This window comes from Erithacus rubecula, assembly GCF_903797595.1.
Source record: "Erithacus rubecula genome assembly, contig: scaffold_356_arrow_ctg1, whole genome shotgun sequence".
Classification (NCBI taxonomy): Eukaryota; Metazoa; Chordata; class Aves; order Passeriformes; family Muscicapidae; genus Erithacus; species Erithacus rubecula.
Genome location: NW_027635976.1, coordinates 37098 through 57861, shown reverse-complemented (window position 1 = coordinate 57861; position 20764 = coordinate 37098). Strand labels below are relative to the sequence as shown.

General features: G+C 66.2%; 2 protein-coding genes across 3 annotated transcripts; one reads left to right on the top strand and one right to left on the bottom strand.

The window, feature by feature from the left end:
* Positions 1–53: 53 nt before the first annotated feature.
* Positions 54–7985, bottom strand: KIF1C (kinesin family member 1C). Of its 2 annotated transcripts, none has more exons than XM_079332555.1 (22): positions 7858–7985; positions 6862–6985; positions 6539–6615; positions 6292–6471; positions 6146–6211; positions 5561–5739; positions 5370–5481; positions 4677–4754; positions 4521–4586; positions 4360–4435; positions 4185–4263; positions 3978–4099; positions 3649–3761; positions 3468–3547; positions 3152–3227; positions 2970–3049; positions 2794–2888; positions 2464–2547; positions 2081–2243; positions 1943–2000; positions 938–1555; positions 54–781 (listed from the first exon to the last, which is right to left on the bottom strand). In XM_079332555.1, exons 2-22 carry the CDS (start codon positions 6965–6967, stop codon positions 305–307), a joined length of 2985 nt encoding a protein of 994 aa, XP_079188681.1. In that variant the 5' UTR covers positions 6968–6985; positions 7858–7985; the 3' UTR covers positions 54–304. The 2 variants fall into 2 exon arrangements, with proteins under 2 accessions (XP_079188681.1, XP_079188682.1); XM_079332556.1 differs by having other exon boundaries at positions 7818–7946.
* Positions 7986–9040: 1055 nt separating this feature from the next.
* On the top strand, positions 9041–20681 carry CAMTA2 (calmodulin binding transcription activator 2). The gene is given in 23 exon segments (XM_079332561.1): positions 9041–9182; positions 10426–10515; positions 10603–10706; positions 10799–10866; positions 10957–11092; positions 11556–11627; positions 12156–12324; positions 12697–12837; positions 13269–13804; positions 13806–13982; positions 14077–14203; positions 14280–14405; positions 14780–14904; positions 14984–15192; positions 15378–15456; positions 15821–16055; positions 17491–17660; positions 17732–17943; positions 18067–18271; positions 18362–18433; positions 18532–18552; positions 19028–19329; positions 20377–20681. Coding segments are annotated over 22 exon segments (3381 nt in total). The 5' UTR covers positions 9041–9182; positions 10426–10484; the 3' UTR covers positions 20441–20681.
* Positions 20682–20764: the final 83 nt, after the last annotated feature.

Here is a 20764-nt window from a genome sequence, read left to right as displayed (position 1 = left end):
CAAGAGCTGCCAGGCTGGAGTGGGCGGGGCCAGCAGAGAGGAGGCACCAGACTGGGAGGGAGTCCCCAGAAATGAGGCGGGTCAGTTTAATTAGCGGGATCGCCGTTAATCAGCGACTCCTCTGTAATCAGGGGAGTCCCACCGGCCGAGGGCCGCTCCCGCAGACACACACAGGCGGGGAGGGGGCACCGTGACAGCAGCTAGGGGCCTCCCAGGCGGGGAGAGCCCCCCGATTGTGGGAGGGGAGAGGCCGTGATTGTCCATTTGGGGGGGTTTGGGGCGTGTCCCCAAAATCCCACACCCACTACGGGATGGGGCCCCGCGCCTTCAGGTCGGGAGCTGAACGCTGGCGGCGGACACGGAGCGGGGGCGTTCCCGCGGCGGGGGGAGGCGACCCCCCGTCCAAGGACCCCCGGCGGGGCCGCCCCGAGGGCGGGGGCGGCGGCGGGGGACTGTTTTCGGCTTGGGGGGAGTCCCCGCCGCCCGCCCAGGCCAGGCGGTGCTGAGGGTTGCTCTTGAAGGGGAAGCGCAGCTTGGAGTCCTGTGGGGCCGGGTGGAAGCGCGGGGGGCGGCGGGGGTCGCCCCCCGCCATCAGGCGGGCCTGCTCCTGGCGCAGCCAGCGCAGCCGCCCCCGCCGGAACGCCGGGTCCTGCTCCATCAGCCGGCACAGCCGCGCCGCCGCCGCCGACGGGGGCGAGGGGGGCGGCGAGCCCCGCTCCGGCTCCGGGGGGCGTTCCTGGGAGGGGTCTCGGGGGGGCGGCTCGGCCTCGTCACCATCGTCCTGATGGGGGGGAGCAGAGGGGGGTTTACAGGGACATTTCGGGGCGTCAGGGGTGGGTTTGTGGAGTCGGGGCGCTGGGATCTGTGCTGGGGGGCTGTGGGGCGGGATCGGCTCGGGGGGGGGCTTTGGGGGTGCCCGGGACCCCCCGTCCCTCACCGGCGGCAGCGGGATGACGCGCTCCATCTGCCCCACGCGGTCGCGCAGGGCGCGGATCTGCTCGTCCTTGGCGCTGTTCTGCCGCTTCACCTCGCGCAGGATCCCCGCCAGCCGGTCCAGGTGCAGCCGCAGCCCTTCCACCTCGCTCACCTGCTCGCCGCCGCCCTCCTCCTCCTCAGCGCCGCCGCCCACCGCGTCCCACACGTCGCGGGCCACCGCTCGCCAGCCGTCGCGCTCGGTGGGCTCGCGCTTGCCGTGCCGGCGGCACAGCTCCCGCAGCCGCGCCAGGCTCAGCGCCTCCAGCTCCCGCCGCGCCGGCCGCGGCTCCCGCAGCGCGACCTCCAGGCTCAGCTCCCGCACGGCCTGCGCCTTCAGGTCGGCCATGGTCACCCACGGCGCGCTCGGGGTGCCGGGGGCGCTCGGCGGGGTCGGGGAGCCCCGGCGGCGCTGCGGGATCTGGTAAACGCGCAGCGGCTCCCGGCGCTTGCCCGGCGCCGGCAGCGGGAGCCCCGCCCGGCGCAGCACCGAGCGCACGGCGGGCGCCGGCAGCGCCTGGCGCAGCGACGAGATCAGGCGCCAGCCCGCCTCGTAGCACGGCGGGTCCGCGGCGGCGGGGGGCTGCGGGGACACGGGGACGGGCTGGGACACCGAGGGACACCCAACACATCCCCGAGGGACAGCCAAAACATCCCCGGGGGACACCCAACACATCCCCGGGGGACACCCAACACATCCCCGGGGGACACCCAAAACATCCCCGAGGGACCCCCAAAAACATGCCTGAGGGACACCCAAAAGCATCCCTAAGGGACACCCAGAAAACACCCAAGACACACCCAGGACACTCATGGGGACACTGAAGTGACAACTGTGACACCCAGGGATCACCCAGCTACACACAGAGGAGCTGGGGGTCACCTGGGATTATCCATGGGACACCTGTTGGACACTCAGGGGACACCAGAACAACCCAAAATTCCCAAATGACCCCTGTGGCCCCCTCACCTGCGGCTGCTCCAACTCTTCCTTCTCCCCCTGGGGTTGGTTCTCCAGCTCCTGGAGCCTGTGGGGGGACACACACACGGGGTGAGCCCCCTGACCCGTCCCCAGGTGTCCCCAGGTGTCCCCGGGTGCTGTCCCCACCTCTGCAGGCGCATGTCGATGCCCTGCTGCTCCAGCAGCTCCCTCTGTGCCAGGTTCCAGTCCGGGGGGGGCCCGGGGGACGCCCCCCGCTCCCGCTCCCGCCGCGCCTGCTCCGGGTGCGTGAAGCGGAACACGTGGTTCTTCCCCAAAATGAGGCGGTGGCCTGGTTTGGGGGGGTTGGAGGGGGTCACAGGGGGGATTTAGGGTAAATTTATGGGGGATTCAGTTGGGAAATGGAGGTTTCAGAGTGACGTAATGGATTGGGCAGAAAAAATCCAACAGGGTTCGTGGGAGGTTCAGGGGAACTTGGGGAGCACACTGAGATTTTTGGGAGGGTTCAAGGGAGAGCCACAGGGATCTGGGGGGATTTTGGGGGTCCCTACCCGACTTGAGCACCACCGGCTCCGTCACCTGCTTCCCGTTGACGTAGGTCTCAGCCCCCTGGCACGGCTCCAGCGTCACCACAACTTCAGGAGGGAACAACGGGGGGGGGGGAGTCACCTCCCTGCTGAACTGAGGGGGGGGAACCCCAAATCCCACCCCCCAAAATCCCCCCAGCCCCACGGCCGGCACAGGGGCAGCGGTACCTGGGAGGGCCGTGGTGACCTGCTCCAGTGACAGCATTTTGGGGAGGGGAGGGGGGGAGAAAGAGGAGTTAAGGTGTGCCAGGAGGGGGCTGGGCAAGGTGGGGGGCACCCCAAAACGTGGCGTACCTTCCCCCGAGGGGTCGGGGCGGCTGCGGAACACGCAGTGCTGCTCCCGGATGAACGGCCCCGACAGCTTGATGTCCACATCCACCTGGCCCACCCTAAAACACGGCAAACTGGGGGGTCCAGGAGGCTCTGGGGGGCCCTGAGGGGGTGTGGGGGTGCCACGGCCCCCCACTCACCTGGTGACACCGTCCTTGATGTGGTACAGCAGGCACTCGGACATCAGCGGGTCCTCGTTGAGGTTCACCAAGTGCGGGGTCTTTTGGGGGCGGGGGGCACAAAAATACAAACAGAGTCAGGATTGGGGTGGGGTGGGAGGAGTGTCTGTCATGGTGGGACCCCCCCAGCCCCCCCGACTCACCTTTTTTGGGGAGAAAACGCCGACGGTGCCGCCGTCCTCCCGCAGAGCCACCCCCATCTCGGCCAGCAGAGCTTCCCTGGGGGGCACAGGGAATGTGGGGGGATGAGAGGGTGGGGGGGATGAGAGGGTGGGGGGGCCCAGAGGGCTTGGGAGGGGGTCTGGGGGAGTTCAGGAAGTGTTGAGGTTTGGGGAGCTATGGGGGCACTGGGGGGAGGCATAGGGAGCATTTGGGTTGACCTTGGGGGGGGTTCAGGTAATGTGGGGGGGCTGGGGAAGGTTTTGGGGGTCGTGGTGGGGGCTTGGGGCCCCCCCTCACCGCTCCAGCCTCAGGGCTTCTGTCCGTCTCAGCTTCTCCTCCCACGTCTCGTTGAGCTCCGCGATGATTTTCTCCGTCTCCTGGGAGAGAGCAACGATTGTGGGGGGGTCCCCTGCACTTTGGGGGAGGGGGTCGCAGACCCCCTGGCTCTCAGCGGATCAGGAAGGTGCTTTAGGGTCACCTGCAGTCGCTCCATGGCCTCAGTAGGGCCCAGGGGGGGCTCCAGACTGGGATCCCCGTTGAGGGCGGGGGATGTTGTGGCAGGGGGGGCAGAGAGGGAGGTGTCGGAGAGACCTGGGGGGAGATGGGGGCTCGGTGTGGGGGGTGTCACCTGCTGCACCCCCATATCACACCCTCACTGTGCCCACAGCACCCCCCGCCCCCAAACCCCACCCCACCTCCACCCCCAAACGCCCTCCGCAAACCCATCCCCCCCTACAGAACCCCCTAAATCTGCCCCCCGGCCCCATCCGCAGCCCCCCAGACCCCCAGAGCCCACCAGCCCCTCACCCTGGGCGCTGAGCAGCTCCCGCAGCCGCGTCACCTCCTGGCGCAGCTCCCGGATCAGCCGCGCGTTCGGGTCCTCGTTGATCACGGCGTGGCACCGGATCTGCTTCGTGCGGTCAGCGTAGCTGGGGCAGGAAAGGGCAGGATCAGGGCTGGGGGGCTGGGATCCCCCTCCCCACACCCCAAAACCCGCCCAGGGCCCGCCCTCACCGCAGGGTGCTCAGCGTCTCCTCGTAGCTGCAGTCGGCCGGGCTCAGTGCCGCAATCATGGCTGTGCGCGAGTTCCCGCCTGCGGGGACGCCGTGAGGGGTTTTATGGGGGGCTGTGAACCCCGGAAAACACCTCCCCGTGCTCCCCCCGCTCCTCCCCAAACCCACAAACCCACCCAGGTTCTCCTTCAGCAGCCAGGTCAGCACTGAGTCCCGGTACGGGATGAAATCCGGCTTCTTCTTCTTGCTGGTCTGTTGGGGGGAAGTGAGGCCGTGAGGGCTCCCCAAAAAAAAGGGGGGGGATCCTCGAGGGGATGGGGGTGACCCCCGGACTCACCGCCTCGGCCAGGGCAGAGATGACCTTGCCCAGAGTGGTCAGGGACTTGTTGATGTTGGCACCTTCCTGGGCAGGGAGAGGAGGGGGAGCGGGGCTCAGGAGGGATTTTTGGGTTTTTGGGGAGTTTCTTTTGGGGTGCAGGGCGTGGCTGCTCACCTTGAGGCGCACGCCCTTGGCCCCCGAGGCGTCGGCGCGCTCGCTGCCCGCCAGGTCCACCAGGCTGATGCGGCTCACCTGGGGGGGCAGGGGGGTTTGGGGGGATCTAGGAGGGAATTCCGGGGGAAAATGGGGGCGTGAGGGGGTTTGGGGGGATCTAGGAGGGAATTCCGGGGGGAAATGGGGGCGTGAGGGGGTTTAGGGGGATCTAGGAGGAAATTCCAGGGGGAAATGGGGGCGTGAGGGGGTTTGGGGGGAATCTGGAAGTCTTGTGGAATAGTGGGGGTGGCTTGAGGGAGTGGAGAGAATCGTGGGGGAGTTTGGAAGGGAAGTGGGGGAAATCTGGGTGTGTTTGGGGAGAGATTTGGAGGTTTTGGTGGGAATTCGGGGATATTTTCAGGAGCATGGGGGAATTCAGCAGGGATTTTGGGGTACTCGTGGAGAACAGTGGGTGATGGGGGAATTTTGGGGGTGTTTTTAGGAGCTGGATTTTGGGGGTGTTTTTAGGAGCTGGATTTTGGGGGTGTTTTTAGGAGCTGGATTTTGGGGTGGGATTCAGGGTGATTTCGGGGGAGTCTCAGGCACTCCCCTACAATGAGATGACTCAGCAGCTGGCTGAAGGTGAATTTTGGGGGTGACGGGGAGATTGCAGGGGCGATTTCAGGGGTGGGACGGGTTTGGGGCTGCCCTGACCTTCTCCGTGCTGAGGTCGCTGAGCGGGTCCTGGCGGCGCTGGCTGAACACGATGGTGAACACGGCGTGCGAGCGGCTGCTCGTCTCGTTCATGTTGGTGGCCGCCACCGTCCTGCGTGGGCGAGTTTGGGGGGACCCTCGGTGCCTGCGGGGGCGTTTGGGGGGCGCCCCGAGCCCCTCTGCGAGCCCACCTGGCCTTGTTGCCGCTGTCCATGAGGTCGGCGATGTCGGCGAAGGAGGCGACGGCGAGGCGCGACAGGTCCTGCACGTAGGGCCCGAGCAGGGGGTGCTCCCGCACCCGCAGCCCCCCACGGCTCTTGGGGTTCAGCAGGTCCCGCACACGCTCGCAGTAGATCTCCAGGTAGCTCACCTGAGGGGGCACCCAAAACTCAGCGGGGCCCCCAAAACTCGTGGGGGTCGGGGGGGGGCGTGAAACCGTGAAAATGGAGAGGGAGGAAAGAGTCGGACTGGGGGAACGCCCCAAAACTGGGGGGGATGTTGGGGGAGGAATACCCAAAATTGTGATGGGCTGGGGGGATCAGCTGAGCCCTTGAAATGTTGGGATGGGTGGCAGATGAACCCCCAAGTTGTTGGGGAGAGTGTGGGGGGAGTCTGCTGGAGCTGCACACCCAAATTGCCCAGAGGGTTGTGCTGTGAATCCCCAAACCCCTCTCACCTCCACAGAGAGCTCAGGAAACCCTTTCCAAACCCCCAAACCCCCCACACCTTCACAGAGAGCTCAGGAAACCCTTCCCAAACCCCCAAACCGCCCTCACCTCCACAGAAAACGAAAGTTCAGGTGACCCCTCCCGGGCGACGCGGGCGAACAGATCCTCGCAGAGCTGCAGGAGAGCGGCGCTGAGCTGGGGCTGGGGGGCTCCAGCCCTTCCCGAGCCCCGCGGGAGCCCCCCCGGCCCCGGACCTGCGGGATGATCCCGCGCTGCCCCGGCTCCTGCCGCCCCATCATGGTGTAGGACTTGCCGGCGCCGGTCTGGCCGTAAGCCAGGATGCAAACGTTGTAGCCCTCGAAGGCGTGCGCCAGCATCTCCTCGCCGATGTCCTGGTACACCCGGCGCTGCGAGGCGAAGTTGGGGTCCTCCTCCTGCGGGGGGAGCGGGTGAGGGACCCCCGAGCCGCCCGCGGGTCCCCCCAGCCCCGCCGGCACTCACCGAGGTGTGGGACCAGTACGAGTAGTCGAAGGTGAAGTGCTTGGTGCCGTCCTTGGGCAGCTTGGGGTTGGTGATGCCTGGAGTGGGGAGGGGGCGGCGGGGTTGGGGTGACCCCCCCACGTCACCCTCAACGCCCCCAGCACCGTCACCCCCCCCAAAAAGCCTCCCAGTTGCTATTTTTAGCCCGGCGGCAGCTGGTCCTCCGGGCCCTTGGCCAGCACGGGACAAGGACGGGGACAGCAGGGGGGGGGTCCCGCACCGCAATTCCCCCTCCCGGAGGTCGCTCCCTCTCGGGACCCTCCCCCAAGGCGCCCCCCACTCACAGGTGGTGTTCCCCCGCATCTGGATGACACACTTGGCCTGGCGGCTGCTCTCCCGAGCGCTGAACGGCCGCACCCGCACCGCCACCTTCACCGAGGCGCCCGCCATGCCCGCGACAGCCTCACCCTGTCGCGACAGGGCAGCGTCACCCCCGGGGACCCCCCCGCCCGCCCGCAGCACCGCCCGGCCCGGGCGGCAGGGAGGGAACGGGGGCTGGATCCGCGTCCCTCCCAAAATCCCGCCCAAGGAGAGCCCTAAAAATAACCTGGGGCGGCGCCGGGGAAGGTGGCGGTGATGAAACGGCCCCCCCCCGAAGCGCAGCTGGCATTTTGGCAGGGTCAAAGGTCAGGGGTGGGATTTGGGGTGGGCAGAGGGGAAGGGGGGCGTGAGAAGCGCCCCCCTCACCTGTTCCCGGGTGAACCCGGGTCAGCAGGAACAGCACATGACAGCCCCGGCTGCCCCTGGAACACCCAAAACGCGGGGGTCCCAATCCCTCAGATCCCTCAAACCCCCTACACCTGCTCGGGAACCCTCCTGAGAGTCCTCAACTCCCCCCACAGCTCCCCTAAACCTGCTCCTGTACCCCTGTGCTCCCCTAAACCCAATTCCCACACCCTATAGCCCCCTAAACTCCCCTACAGGATCCCTAAACCTGCTCCTGTACCCCTGTGCTCCCCTAAACCCAATTCCCACACCCTATAGCCCCCTAAACTCCCCTACAGGATCCCTAAACCTGCTCCTGTACCCCTGTGCTCCCCTAAACCCAATTCCCACACCCTATAGCCCCCTAAACTCCCCTACAGGATCCCTAAACCTGCTCCTGTACCCCTGTGCTCCCCTAAACCCAATTCCCACACCCTATAGCCCCCTAAACTCCCCTACAGGATCCCTAAACCTGCCCCTAGGCCCCTGGGATCCCTGCGAGCCCCCCGAATTTGCTCCCCCCGAGGCCCGAGACCTCTCAGAGCTGTGCCCACAGCCCCGCCGCGGCAGCTCACCGGCGCCGCGGTGCCGCATCCCCTCAGCCCGGTGGATCCCGGTGGTTCCGGTGGTTCCCGGTGGTTCCGGGGCTGCGGCCGCGCCCGGCCGGGCGGGGCGGGGCCTGCCGGGAGGTGGGGCGGAGCCTGGCGCTTGACGCATGCGCGCGGAGGGCGCTGCCCCGCCTCCTCTTAAAGGGGCAACGCTGGGCAGGTGGGGCCCGAAGCTCGGGCGGCTTTTCCCGCCTTTTTCCCCCTCAGGGTTGTCCCAGTTTCCCCTCACATTTATCTCCTTTTTCTTTCAGGGTTTTTCTCTCACTCTTCTCTTCTCTGCTTTTTTTTTTTTTTTTTTTTTTTTTTCTTTTTTTTTTGTGGCATAGTTTTCTTTCCATATTCTCGTTCTTTTTTTCTTTTTTTTTTCCTTCAAGTTTCCCTCAATTACTTTCACCACGATTTTCACTTAATTTTTTCTCAGCTTCTCAGTTTTCTTCCTCACTCTTCTCTCTTTTTCCTCTAACATGTTTTTACTTTACTCTTTCTCCTCATTCTGGCCTTTTCCTTGCCAAGCTTTTTCCCGTTTCCCCCCTCAGGCATTTCCCTTCATTCTCCTCAAAATTTCACAGATTTGTCTTTTCACTTTTTTCGCTCATCTCCTCCACTCTTCCCTCACCCTTTCTCCCAATTTCTCCTTACACTTTTCTTCTTTTTTTGTCGAATTTCCCACTTCTCACCCTTTCCCCTCATTTTCCTCCTTCCACTTTTTTCCTCCCCTCTTTCCCTATAATTTTTTTGTCATATTTTTTCCTCCATTTCTCCCCGTTTTTCTTCCATTTCCCCTCACCCTCAGGACGCCCCCACGACGCGGAGAACCCTCCAGGTAGGGCCCAAAAATGGCTGCAGAAGGCCTCCAAATCCTCGAAATGGCCCCAAACTCGCCTCAAAAATGAGTATTGACAATACTAACTTTTCAACACTTCGAAGCTCCATTGTTTAGTAGTTATGTAGTCTAACAATACAACTGGTAGTTCTAATTGTAGAGTGTGGCGTGTTAATATGACTGAATCCACGTGCGTTTGTTCGTGTAACCGGAGTAATGAGTGGTACAGACGGACTTACACGATTTAATTAAAAAAACTTGTTATCAGGGGACTCTCCGCCCACACGACCCCGAGTGCCCCTCACGGCCACGCCCCAGCGCTGGCCACGCCCACCCCGGCGCCGCGCCCCGCCCCCTGCGCGCTGACGTCACGCGCCGGCGGCGCTGTCGGCGCTGGCCCCGGCGGGCGGGAAGATGGCGGCGGGCGGCGGGGGCGGGGGCGGCGGCGGCGGCGGCCCTGAGGCACCAGGTGGGGCCGGGGGGGGCCGGGGCGGGGCCGAGGGCGGGGACGGGGGAGCTGGGGGGCGGGGATGAGGGGGTGTGCGGGGCGGGCGTGTGGGGCTGCGGTGGGGCGGGCTGGGAGGGGTGTAGGGTGGAGATGTGGGGCGCGGTGGGCGGGGTGTGTGGGGTTACAGGGCAGAGATATTGAGGGGCAATAGGGCAGGGATTTGGGGTGCAAGGAGCAGGGCGTGTGGGGCTGTAGGGCAGGGATGTGGGGTGTGATGGAGCAGAGATGTGTGGCTATAGGGCAGGGATGTGGGGTGCGATGAGCTGGGAGTGTGGGATTATAGGATAGAGATATGGAAAGGCAATAGGGCAGAGATGTGGGGTGTGATGAAGCAGGGATTTGGGGTTATAAGGCAGGGATTTGGGGTGTGATGGAGCAAAGATGTGTGGTTATAGGGCAGAGATTTGGGGTGTTTTGGGGCAGGGATTTGGGGTGTTATGGGGCAGGGATTTGGGGTGTGATGAGGCAGGGATTTGGGGTGTTTTGGGGCAGGGATTTGGGGTGTGATGGGGCAGGGATTTGGGGTGTTATGGGGCAGGGATTTGGGGTGTGATGAGGCAGGGATTTGGGGTGTTTTGGGGCAGGGATTTGGGGTGTTTTGGGGCAGGGATTTGGGGTGTTATGAGGCAGGGATTTGGGGTTATAAGGCAGGGACTTGGGGTGTTATGGGGCAGGGATTTGGGGTGTTTTGGGGCAGGGATTTGGGGTGTTATGGGGCAGGGATTTGGGGTGTTTTGGGGCAGGGATTTGGGGTGTTATGGGGCAGGGATTTGGGGTTATAAGGCAGGGACTTGGGGTGTTATGGGGCAGGGATTTGGGGTGTTATGGGGCAGGGATTTGGGGTGTTATGGGGCAGGGATTTGGGGTGTGATGAGGCAAGGATTTGGGGTGTTATGGGGAAGGGATTTGGGGTGTGATGGGGCAGGGATTTGGGGTGTTATGGGGCAGGGATTTGGGGTGTGATGGGGCAGGGATTTGGGGTGTTATGGGGCAGGGATTTGGGGTGTGATGGGGCAGGGATTTGGGGTGTTATGGGGCAGGGATTTGGGGTGTTTTGGGGCGGGGATGTGGGGGATACAGGGCAGAGGCACTGAGTACAATATATAAAGATGCTGAGGATGGTGACTGGTCCCTGTTCCCGTGTCCCCCCCACGTCACCCCGTTGTCTCCCCGCCCCATCTCCCCATTTTGGGGGTCCCTGCAGGCTCCAGCCCTTCCTGCGCCCCCCGAGGGGAGCCCTGAGGGCCCCACGCTCACCCCGCCATGAGCAGCAAGGAGCCCCCTGAGGTCTCAGGTAAGGGGAGGGGGCCGCAGGGGGGCTGGGGACAGCGAGGGGACACCCAGGGGACACTGAGGGGACACCCAGGCCTCCCCCTGGCAGCAGAGAGGAGCCACCTGAAGGTTTTCCTGCCGCGGAAGCTGGTGGAATGTTTGCCCAAATGTCCCGTCCTCCCCAAGGAGCAGCTGCGCTGGAACACCAATGAGGTGGGGAGGGGGCACAGGGGGACAGGGCAGGGGGGGAACATCGGGTGGGCTTTGGGGGGCACAGGGGACGCCAACCGCCTGTCCCCCCCCAGGAAATCGCCTCGTACCTCATCACCTTTGAGAAACACGACGAGTGGCTCTCGTGCTCCCCGAAAACCAGGTGTGGGGGGCTCGGAGGGGGGCTGGGGGTCCCGGGGAGGTCCCGGGGGGGTCCCGGGGGGGTCCCGGCGCCCCCTGACCCCGTGTCCAGGCCGCAGAACGGGTCGGTGATCCTGTACAACCGGAAGAAGGTCAAGTACCGCAAGGACGGGTACTGCTGGAAAAAGCGCAAGGATGGCAAGACCACCCGCGAGGACCACATGAAGCTGAAGGTGCAGGGGGTGGAGGTAGGAGGAGGGGGGACCCCAAACAGACCCTCCCTCCCCGCAAAAACAACCCTTTCCAAAAAGCTGCAGGAGATGGAGGTGGGGGTGGGCTGGGAATGCACAGGGAGCGGTTTGGGGGTGTCGGCACACCCACGGAGGGGGTCCGGGGGGTCCTCGGTGCCCTCCAGGGACAGTTTTGGTGTGCTGGGGACACGCAGTGGACGGTCTAGGTGGCACAGGATCCCTAGCTGTGCGTTTAGGGGTGCTGGGAGATCCCTGCTTGGTGGTTTGGGGGTGTTGGGAAACAGGCAAAATGGGGTTTGGGGGTGTCAGGCTCCTCCAGCCAGGCAGCTGAGAGTCTGGGGTCCCCCCACACCTGGACATGAGGCTTCCAGGGGATGCAGGGAGCCCCAAAAAGCTGAATGGAGGTGGCAGGGTCCCCCAGTCCATGGCAGGGTCCCCCAATCTGTGCTGTTCCCCCCAGTGCCTCTACGGCTGCTACGTGCACTCCTCCATTGTCCCCACCTTCCACCGCCGCTGCTACTGGCTGCTGCAGGTAACGGGGGGCAGCGGGACCCCCCTGAACCCCCCAGAGCCCCCAGCCCCTCCCCAGAACCACTCTATGTGCCCCCTGAACCCCCCAGAGCCCCCAGCCCCTCCTCAGAACCACTCTGTGTGCCCTGAACCCCCCAGAGCCCCCAGCCCCTCCCCAGAACCACTCTGTGTGCTCCCTGAACCCCCCAGAGCCCCCAGCCCCTCCCCAGAACCCCTCTGTGCCCCCCAGAACCCCGACATCGTGCTGGTGCACTACCTGAACCCCCCTGTGCCCCCCAGAACCCCGACATCGTGCTGGTGCATTCCCTGAACCCCCCTGTGCCCCCCAGAACCCCGACATCGTGCTGGTGCATTCCCTGAACCCCCCTGTGCCCCCCAGAACCCCGACATCGTGCTGGTGCATTCCCTGAACCCCCCTGTGCCCCCCAGAACCCCGACATCGTGCTGGTGCACTCCCTGAACCCCCCTGTGCCCCCCAGAACCCCGACATCGTGCTGGTGCATTCCCTGAACCCCCCTGTGCCCCCCAGAACCCCGACATCGTGCTGGTGCACTACCTGAACGTGCCGGCCATGGAGGAGTGCGGCCGGCCCTGCGCCCCCCCGCTCTGCAGCCCCCCGCTCTGCGCCGCCGCCGCCGACCCCCGCGAGTGGCTCAAGTGGTCGCAGGAGGAGCTGGTGGCCCAGCTCCGCCCCATGTGTGAGTGGGGGGCGGCCCCGCAGCCTTTCCCCGGGGGGTTTTACCCGTGGGGTTGTGGGGTGGGGGGAAGAGACACCCTAAATCGCGTTTTTGATAGGTTTGTGGTCCCCTTTCTCAAAGCCTGCGGGGTAAATTGGGGCTGGGCAGGGGGAGGATGCCCCCAAACCCCCCCTGTGGGGTTTTGCTTCCCTTTTCTTGTGGGATGAGATAGTTCTGGGGCAGCGTGAAGGTGTTTTGGAGAGAACACACCAAACTCCCTTCAGGGTGTAGTGGGGTGTGTGGGATGTGTGTGTGTGGCTGTTCTGGGGGGGCTGGAGAGGGGAGTGCACGGCACAGCCCCCTCGCTGAGGGCTTCTCCCCCCTGTCCCGCAGTCCACGGGGTGAAGTGGGGCTGTGGGAACGGGGGGGCTCCCCCCGGGCTGTCCCTGGAGCAGCTGGTGCAGCACGTCCTGGAGCGGCACCAGGCGCGGCTGCCCCCCCGCACCCACGCCTGCCTGTGCGCCGGGGGGCTGGGTGAGACAGAACCCCCCGAACCCCCTGAACACCCCAGAACCCCTGGGGACCCCCTCGAACCCCTGGGGAACCTCCCGAACCCCTGGGGAACCTCCCCGAAACCCCCGAACCCCTGGGGACCCCACTGGGACTCCCATTCCCCTGGGACCTCCCCCAGCCCTTCTGGGGATCCCCTCCAGCCCTGAACCCTCCCTGGCATCGCCCCCAAACCTTCTGCCACACTCTGACTCCCCATGGAACCCTCAGAACCCCCCCGGGACCCCGAACTCTCCTTTGAACCCCTGTAGAACCTCGGGACAACCCCAAATCCCTCTGGTCAGCGCGAGCACCCTCGGAACACCCCAAATCTCTTCAGGAACCTTCCCAAACTCCCCTCGGGACCCCTCCTGCAGCCCCCAGTCCCTCCTAACGCCCCCCTTGCCCCCCCGCAGGCGCTCCCGGCCACAAGTGCGGCAGCACCAAGCACCGCATCATCTCCCCCAAAGTGGAGCGGGGCGGCGGGGGGGACGCGCCGGGGGACGCCCCCAAACCCGCCCCCTCCTCCCCGGACACCACGCAGCCCTCGCCGGGATTGGGGGGGGGCACCGCACCCCCCGAGGGGCCCCGAGCGCCCCCGTTCCCCCCGGCGGCGGGGCTGCCGCTGCTGGTGGTGGCCAGTTTGGGTGGGGGGGCGGCGCCGGGGGGGCCCGAGCAGCCGCTGGGGCTGACCCCCAGCCAGCACCTGGTGACCCCCGAGGGCACCTGCCCCACCGCGCCGCCGCCCCCGGCCGCCTTCGACCCCGACTGCTTCCTCAACAGCCCCCGCCGCGGGCAGACCTACGGCTGCGAGGCCGAGGCCCCCCCCCGGGGCGCCCCCCCCGCCCCCGGCCGCGCCCCCAGAGCGGGGGGAGCACGAGGAGGAGGAAGAGGAGGAGGAAGAGCAGGGAAAGCAGGGCGCAGCTCCTCAGGACCCCCTGTGCGACCTCAGCGTTGCCCCTACGCCCCAGCCTCCCTTCCCCCTGCCCTTCCCCGAGCTGCTGGGGGGGGACTCGGGGGTCCCGCGGGACCCCCCCCACACTCCCCACCTGCCCTCTTCCCCCTCGGGCCCCCCCACCGATCCCCCCGTGGCCATCACCGATTTCTCCCCGGAGTGGTCGTACCCCGAGGTGAGTTTTTGGGTGCTGTCCCCCGCCCCTGCCGCCCTCTCCTCGCCCCCCCGGGGGTCTGCAGCCCCCCCCCCCTCCGTGTGTCCTCCCCCAGGGCGGGGTGAAGGTGCTGATCACCGGCCCGTGGGCGGATCCCGGTGCCGCGTACTGCTGCCTGTTCGACCGCACTTCGGTTCCGGCCGCGCTGGTGCAGCCGGGTGTGCTGCGCTGCTACTGCCCCCGTGAGTGTCCCCGGGCCGGGGTCGCGCTTTGTGCGCCCCCTTCCCGCGGCGCTGACCCCCTCGTGTCCCCCCGCAGCGCACGAGGCCGGAGTGGCCGCCCTGCGCGTGGCGTGTCCCCCCCGGCTGCTCTCGGCCGCGGCCCCGTTCGAGTACCGGGCGCGGGGGGCGGCGCGGGCGCAGCTGGACTGGCTGGCGCTGGACGGTGAGTGGGGACCCCCAGAACGCACCCCGGGAACGGGGCGGGACCCCGCGGAGCAGCTCGTGGCCCTGGGGGTGGCACCCGGTCACTCGGGTTCCTTTTGGGGTCAGGGTGACCCCAAACCCGTCCCTCTCCTCGTGGGGTGGCCGTCTTCAAAATAGGGGTGTTCGGGGGCGCTGTGGCTGCCAGGGTGAGGTGATGCTGTTTGGGATCAGGGTTTTGGGGGTGACTCTGTTTGGGATCAGGATTTTGGGGGTGACAATGTTTGGGATCAGGGTTTTGGGGGTGACGCTGTTCAGGATCGGGGTTTTGGGGGTGACACTGTTTGGGATCAGGGTTTTGGGCACCCCCCTCACGCCCACGTCCCCCTGTCCCAGAGGCCCAGTTCCGTCTGTCCATCCTGGAGCGCCTGGAGCAGCTGGAGGCGCGCCTGGGGGCTCTGCCCCCCCCGGCGCCCCTGCCTCCCTCGCAGGGGGACCCCTCCGAGACCCCCCCTGAGCAGGTGAGGCCCCCCAACACCTGAGTGACCTCGTGGCCCCTCAGGATGCTGGTGTCCACTCATGATCCCCTGATGTCCCCAGGGCCCGGGGCCATCCTTCGAGGCACGGGTGGTGGCCATCTGCGAGGCCATGATGGCGCGGCCGGGCTGGCCGGGGACGGCGCTGGGGACGTCGGGGACATCGGGGGCGTCGCTGCTGGCGCACGGGGCGACGTTCCGTGGCATGACACTGCTGCACCTGGCGGCAGCCCAGGGCTACGCCGGCCTGGTGGAGGCTCTGCGGCGCTGGCGGTGAGCGGGGACACCTGGGGACACCTGGGGGTAGGGGCTCTCTGGGGACCAGGGCTGGCAGGAAATGAGGCGGGTGATGGGCATCCCCCCAAGCAATGTGCCTGAGTGAGGTGTCCCTCTCCAGGCTGTGTTCCTGAGGGAATGTGTCACCTTGTGTCACCCTGTGTCCCCTCCTGCCCTTGCAGGGCGCTGGCAGTTGACAGCCTGGAGCTGGAGCAGGAGATCGACCCCCTGAACGTGGACCACTTCTCCTGCACCCCCCTGGTAAGGGGACGCTGGAGACACGGTGGTGGCAGCGGGGACACGGTGGCGGCAGTGGGGACACGGTGGTGGCAGTGGAGACACGGTGGTGGCAGCGGGGACACGGTGGTGGCAGTGGGGACACGGTGGTGGCAGCGGGGGCACGGTGGGGCAGTGGAGACATGGTGGTGGCAGTGGGGACACGGTGGTGGCAGTGGGGACACGGTGGTGGCAGTGGAGACACGGTGGTGGCAGCGGGGACACAGTGGTGGCAGTGGGGACACGAAGGCAGGGCTGGGAGTGCAGCAGCACCACGGGGGCGGGGTGCAGGGTGGCGTCTCGGGCCCAGGGACACCTTGGGGACGCTGCCCTGGCTCCGTGTCCCCAGATGTGGGCGTGCGCCCTGGGGCACCGGGAGGCGGCGGAGCGGCTGTGCCGCTGGGACCGGCGGGCGCTGGCCGTCCCCGACAGCCTGGGGCGGCTGCCGCTGGCCCTGGCGCGGGCCCGCGGCCACCTGGCGCTGGCCACGCGCCTGGAGGAGCTGCAGGTGGCGCCCGTGTCCCCGCGCTGTCACCTGCCCGGCCTGCGCGTCCCCTCGCCGCTCTCCGCCAGCCCCGACACAGGTACGGCGCTGGCGCCTCCCTGTGCTTTCCCTGTGTGCTGCTGTCCCTGTGTGCTGCTGTCCCTGTGTCCTGTCCTGTCCCTGTGTGTTGCTGTCCCCGTGTGCTGCTGTCCCTGTGTGCTGCTGTCCCTGTGTCCTGTCCTGTCCCTGTGTGCTGCTGTCCCCGTATGCTGCTGTCCCTGTGTGCTGCTGTCCCTGTGTGCTGTCCTGTCCCTGTGTGCTGCTGTCCCTGTGTCCTGTCCTGTCCCTGTGTGCTGCTGTCCCTGTGTGCTGCTGTCCCTGTGTCCTGTCCTGTCCCTGTGTGTTGCTGTCCCCGTGTGCTGCTGTCCCTGTGTGCTGCTGTCCCTGTGTCCTGTCCTGTCCCTGTGTGCTGCTGTCCCCGTGTGCTGCTGTCCCTGTGTGCTGCTGTCCCTGTGTGCTGTCCTGTCCCTGTGTGCTGCTGTCCCTGTGTCCTGTCCTGTCCCTGTGTGCTGCTGTCCCTGTGTCCTGTCCTGTCCCTGTGTCCTGTCCTGTCCCTGTGTGCTGCTGTCCCTGTGTCCTGTCCTGTCCCTGTGTCCTGTCCTGTCCCCGTGTGCTGCTGTCCCTGTGTCCTGTCCTGTCCCTGTGTGCTGCTGTCCCTGTGTCCTGTCCTGTCCCTGTGTGTTGCTGTCCCCGTGTGCTGCTGTCCCTGTGTGCTGCTGTCCCTGTGTCCTGTCCTGTCCCCGTGTGCTGCTGTCCCTGTGTGCTGCTGTCCCTGTGTGCTGCTGTCCCTGTGTCCTGTCCTGTCCCTGTGTGCTGCTGTCCCTGTGTGCTGCTGTCCCCGTGTGCTGCTGTCCCTGTGTCCTGTCCTGTCCCTGTGTCCTGTCCTGTCCCCGTGTGCTGCTGTCCCCGTGTGCTGCTGTCCCTGTGTCCTGTCCTGTCCCTGTGTGCTGCTGTCCCTGTGTGCTGCTGTCCCTGTGTCCTGTCCTGTCCCTGTGTGCTGCTGTCCCTGTGTGCTGCTGTCCCTGTGTCCTGTCCTGTCCCTGTGTGTTGCTGTCCCCGTGTGCTGCTGTCCCTGTGTCCTGTCCTGTCCCTGTGTGCTGCTGTCCCTGTGTGCTGCTGTCCCTGTGTCCTGTCCTGTCCCTGTGTCCTGTCCTGTCCCTGTGTGTTGCTGTCCCTGTGTGCTGCTGTCCCTGTGTCCTGTCTCGGGCTCCTGGCCACCACTATCCTGCTGTAGCTGCTGTCACTGTCCCCTCACTGCCTCTGAGTGCTGGCACTGTCACCATATCCCCTTCTTGTCCCTTTTTGTGTGCTGTGGTCCCCTCCAGCGTTTCCCCTCTGTGTTCCCTACATGTCCCCTGTCCTGCCCAGCTTGTTTCTGTCCCCATGGTGTTCCCTGTCCCCTTGTCATGCCCTGCATGTCCCCCCGTCCCCTGGGGGCATCTCTAACCCCGCTGCCATGTCCCCCTTGTCCCCAGGGCTGAGCACAGCCAGCAGCCTGTCATCCCCGTCGGGGCTCTCGGATGGTCCTGGCTCTGTCCCGCTGCCCCCCGGCCCCCCTGGTCCCTCCGAGGATGAGAGCTGGGGGGTGGCAGTGCCCCCCAGTCCCCCTGAGGATGCCCTGGCCCCACCCTGCGACGCCCTGCAGGTAAAGACGGGGTTCAGCCGGGGCTGGGGACACCCTCGGTGCAGGTGAGTCCCAAAATTCCCCGTCCCCAGGCCGAGGTGGTGACGCTGGCGCGGCAGATCATCGAGGCAACCCCCGAGCGCATCAAGCAGGAGGCACCGGGGGGGCCCATGGGGGCACTGGGAGCACTGGGAGCAGCAGGGGTGGCGACAGGGCCAGCCGGGCCAGCAGGGCTGGGCGCCGCCATGGCCTGGCTGGCCACCTACCTGGAGAGTGTGGACCGTCCCCCCGCGCCTCCCCACAGGTACCGCCGGGGTCGGGGGGTGTCAGGGGCACCTCGTATCCCCGGGGGGGGTCACTCACACGCAGCAGCACCCCGGCATGTCCCGGGTGTCCCCTGACCCCGCCGTGTCCCCTGTGTCCCCAGAGCCGAGCTGGCCTCACGGGGGTCCCCGGGGGTCCCCGAGCGGCCGCCCCCCCCTTCGGCCGCGGGCTGGGCCGAGTTCCTGAACGCGTCCGGGGGGGCACGGGGCGAGGGAGGGGCCGTGGCCCTGCTGACCCTCAGTGACCAGGAGCAGCACGAGCTCTATGAGGCCGCGCGTCTCGTGCAGGGCGCGTTCCGCAAGTACCGGGTGCGTACCCCCTGCTCCCCGCGCCCCTGAACCCCCCTAAACCCCCCCCGGGGGCCCCCCCGGCTCTGCTGACCCCCCGGCTGCCCCCAGGGCCGCAGGCTGAAGGAGCAGCAGGAGCTGGCTGCCGCCGTCATCCAGCGCTGCTACCGCAAGTACAAGCAGGTACCAAGGCGTGGGGGCCCCAAAACCCCCCGTGGGCCCTTCCTGGGTACCCCCTGGGCACCCCAGACCCCCTAAACCCTCTCTCTCTGCCCCACAAGCTGACCTGGATCGCTCTGAAGGTAACAGGGCACCCCTGGGGAATGTTGGGGGGCACGCAGATTTCTGGGACTGTTTTGTGGGCTCTGGATGCCGTGGGGGGGGGTCCTTGCTTGGGGGTGCTGGGATGTTGGGGTGGGTTTGGGGTGCCCCTCCGTGCCCCCAGTTCACCCTTTTCCAGTGGTTGACACGAGTGCTTTGACACTGGGGTGACACCGGTGTGACACTGGGGTCCCCACTGGAGGGCGCTGTGACACTGTTGTGACACTGTGGTGCCATTGAGCTCCCTGGTGTGACACTGGTGTGACACTGGGGTGACACTGGTGTGACACTGGGGTGCCATTGGTGTCCCTGTATGACATTGGGATGCCATTGTGTCTTTGCTGGCGGGTGCTGGTACCCTGGGGTGACCCTGGGGTGACCCTGGGGTGACCCTGGGGTGGCCCTGGGTGCCGTTGGGCCCCCCGGAGGTGCCGTGACCCCGCCCTGTCCCCGCAGTTCGCCCTGTTCCAGCGGATGACGCAGGCCGCCATCCTGATCCAGAGCAAGTTCCGGAGCTACGCGGAGCAGAAGCGCTTCCAGCGGCGCCGGCGCGCGGCCGTGCTGATCCAGCAGCGCTTCCGCAGCCGGCGCCAGCTCCGGTGTGGCCAGGGCCGCGGGGGGACGCCGGGGCCGCGGGGCGCCGCGGACGGCGCCGTCCTCACCCTCCCCTCCCTTCCCCCCAGGAGCACCTTCCTCACCCTCAAGCAGGACCAGGCGGCGAGGAAGATCATGAGGTTCCTGCGGCGCTGCCGCCACCGGTACGGGGACAAGGGACACGGGGACGGGGACAAGGGACGGGGTGGGACACAGCGAGGGGAGACGGGGACATTGAGAGGGGAGATGGGGACAGTGAGAGGGGAGATGGGACAGTGAGAGGGGAGATGGGGACAGTGACAGGGGAGATGGGGACAGTGAGAGGGGAGATGGGACAGTGAGAGGGGAGATGGGACAGTGAGAGGGGAATTGGGACATTGAGAGGGGAGATGGGGACAGTGAGAGGGGAGATGGGACAGTGAGAGGGGAGATGGGGACAGTGAGAGGGGAATTGGGACATTGAGAGGGGAGATGGGGACAGTGACAGGGGAGATGGGGACAGTGAGAGGGGAATTGGGACATTGAGAGGGGAGATGGGGACAGTGAGAGGGGAGATGGGGACAGTGAGAAGGGGAGATGGGGACAGTGACAGGGGAGATGGGGACAGTGACAGGGGAATTGGGACATTGAGAGGGGAGATGGGACATTGAGAGGGGAGATGGGACATTGAGAGGGGAGATGGGGACAGTGACAGGGGAATTGGGACATTGAGAGGGGAGATGGGGACAGTGAGAGGGGAGATGGGGACAGTGAGAAGGGGAGATGGGGACAGTGACAGGGGAGATGGGGACAGTGACAGGGGAATTGGGACATTGAGAGGGGAGATGGGACATTGAGAGGGGAGATGGGACATTGAGAGGGGAGATGGGGACAGTGACAGGGGAATTGGGACATTGAGAGGGGAGATGGGGACAGTGACAGGGGAATTGGAACATTGAGAGGGGAATTGGGACATTGAGAGGGGAGATGGGGACAGTGACAGGGGAATTGGGACATTGAGAGGGGAATTGGGACATTGAGAGGGGAGATGGGGACAGGGCTGTGTCTGTGCAATGCAGGGACATGGGCTGAGGTTGGGCTGTGTCACGTGGGGTGGGTGGACACGGGTGGTACCGGGGGGGGGGTTTGGGGACAGGTGACACCGTGGGGGCAGAGTCTTAACAGAGCCTGACGCCCCCCCTCTGCTCCCCAATTCGTGTTCCCTTGCCCAGGATGGAGGAGCTAAAGCAGAACAAGGAGGTGGACAGTTTACACACGCGGGGCCTGGCCTCGTGATCCCCCCACGGGGGTCCCAGGCACGGGGGGGGTTCCCCTCCCTGTCCCCCGGGCGTTTCCGTGTGTCTGGGGTCCCCGCAGGGCTCGTGGGGAGGGCAAGGGGGAACAGACGCCCCGTGCCTCCTCCCCGCTCTCCCCTGGACCGCCCCCACCGCCCTCCCCCGCATGCCCCACTCTCCCCCGCCCCGCGTGGGCTCTTTGTACAAAGTTCCATTAAAAACGAGGACGCGGGAATAAGAGACGCGATGCGTGCGCGTGTTTGTGCGTGGGGGCACTGCGGGGACATCGCTGGGGGACGCGCCCTTTAAAGGCCAGGCCACGCCC

Coding starts and splice junctions, on each gene's coding strand:
- KIF1C (XM_079332555.1), bottom strand. CDS start 6,967: ATGGCGGGCGCCTCGGTGAAGGTGGCGGTGCGGGTGCGGCCGTTCAGC. Junction 3,050..3,151: donor GCGTTTTCTCCCCAAAAAAG/GTGAGTCGGGGG, acceptor CGCCCCCAAAAG/ACCCCGCACTTGGTGAACCT. Junction 1,556..1,942: donor AAGAGTTGGAGCAGCCGCAG/GTGAGGGGGCCA, acceptor GTGTCCCCGCAG/CCCCCCGCCGCCGCGGACCC.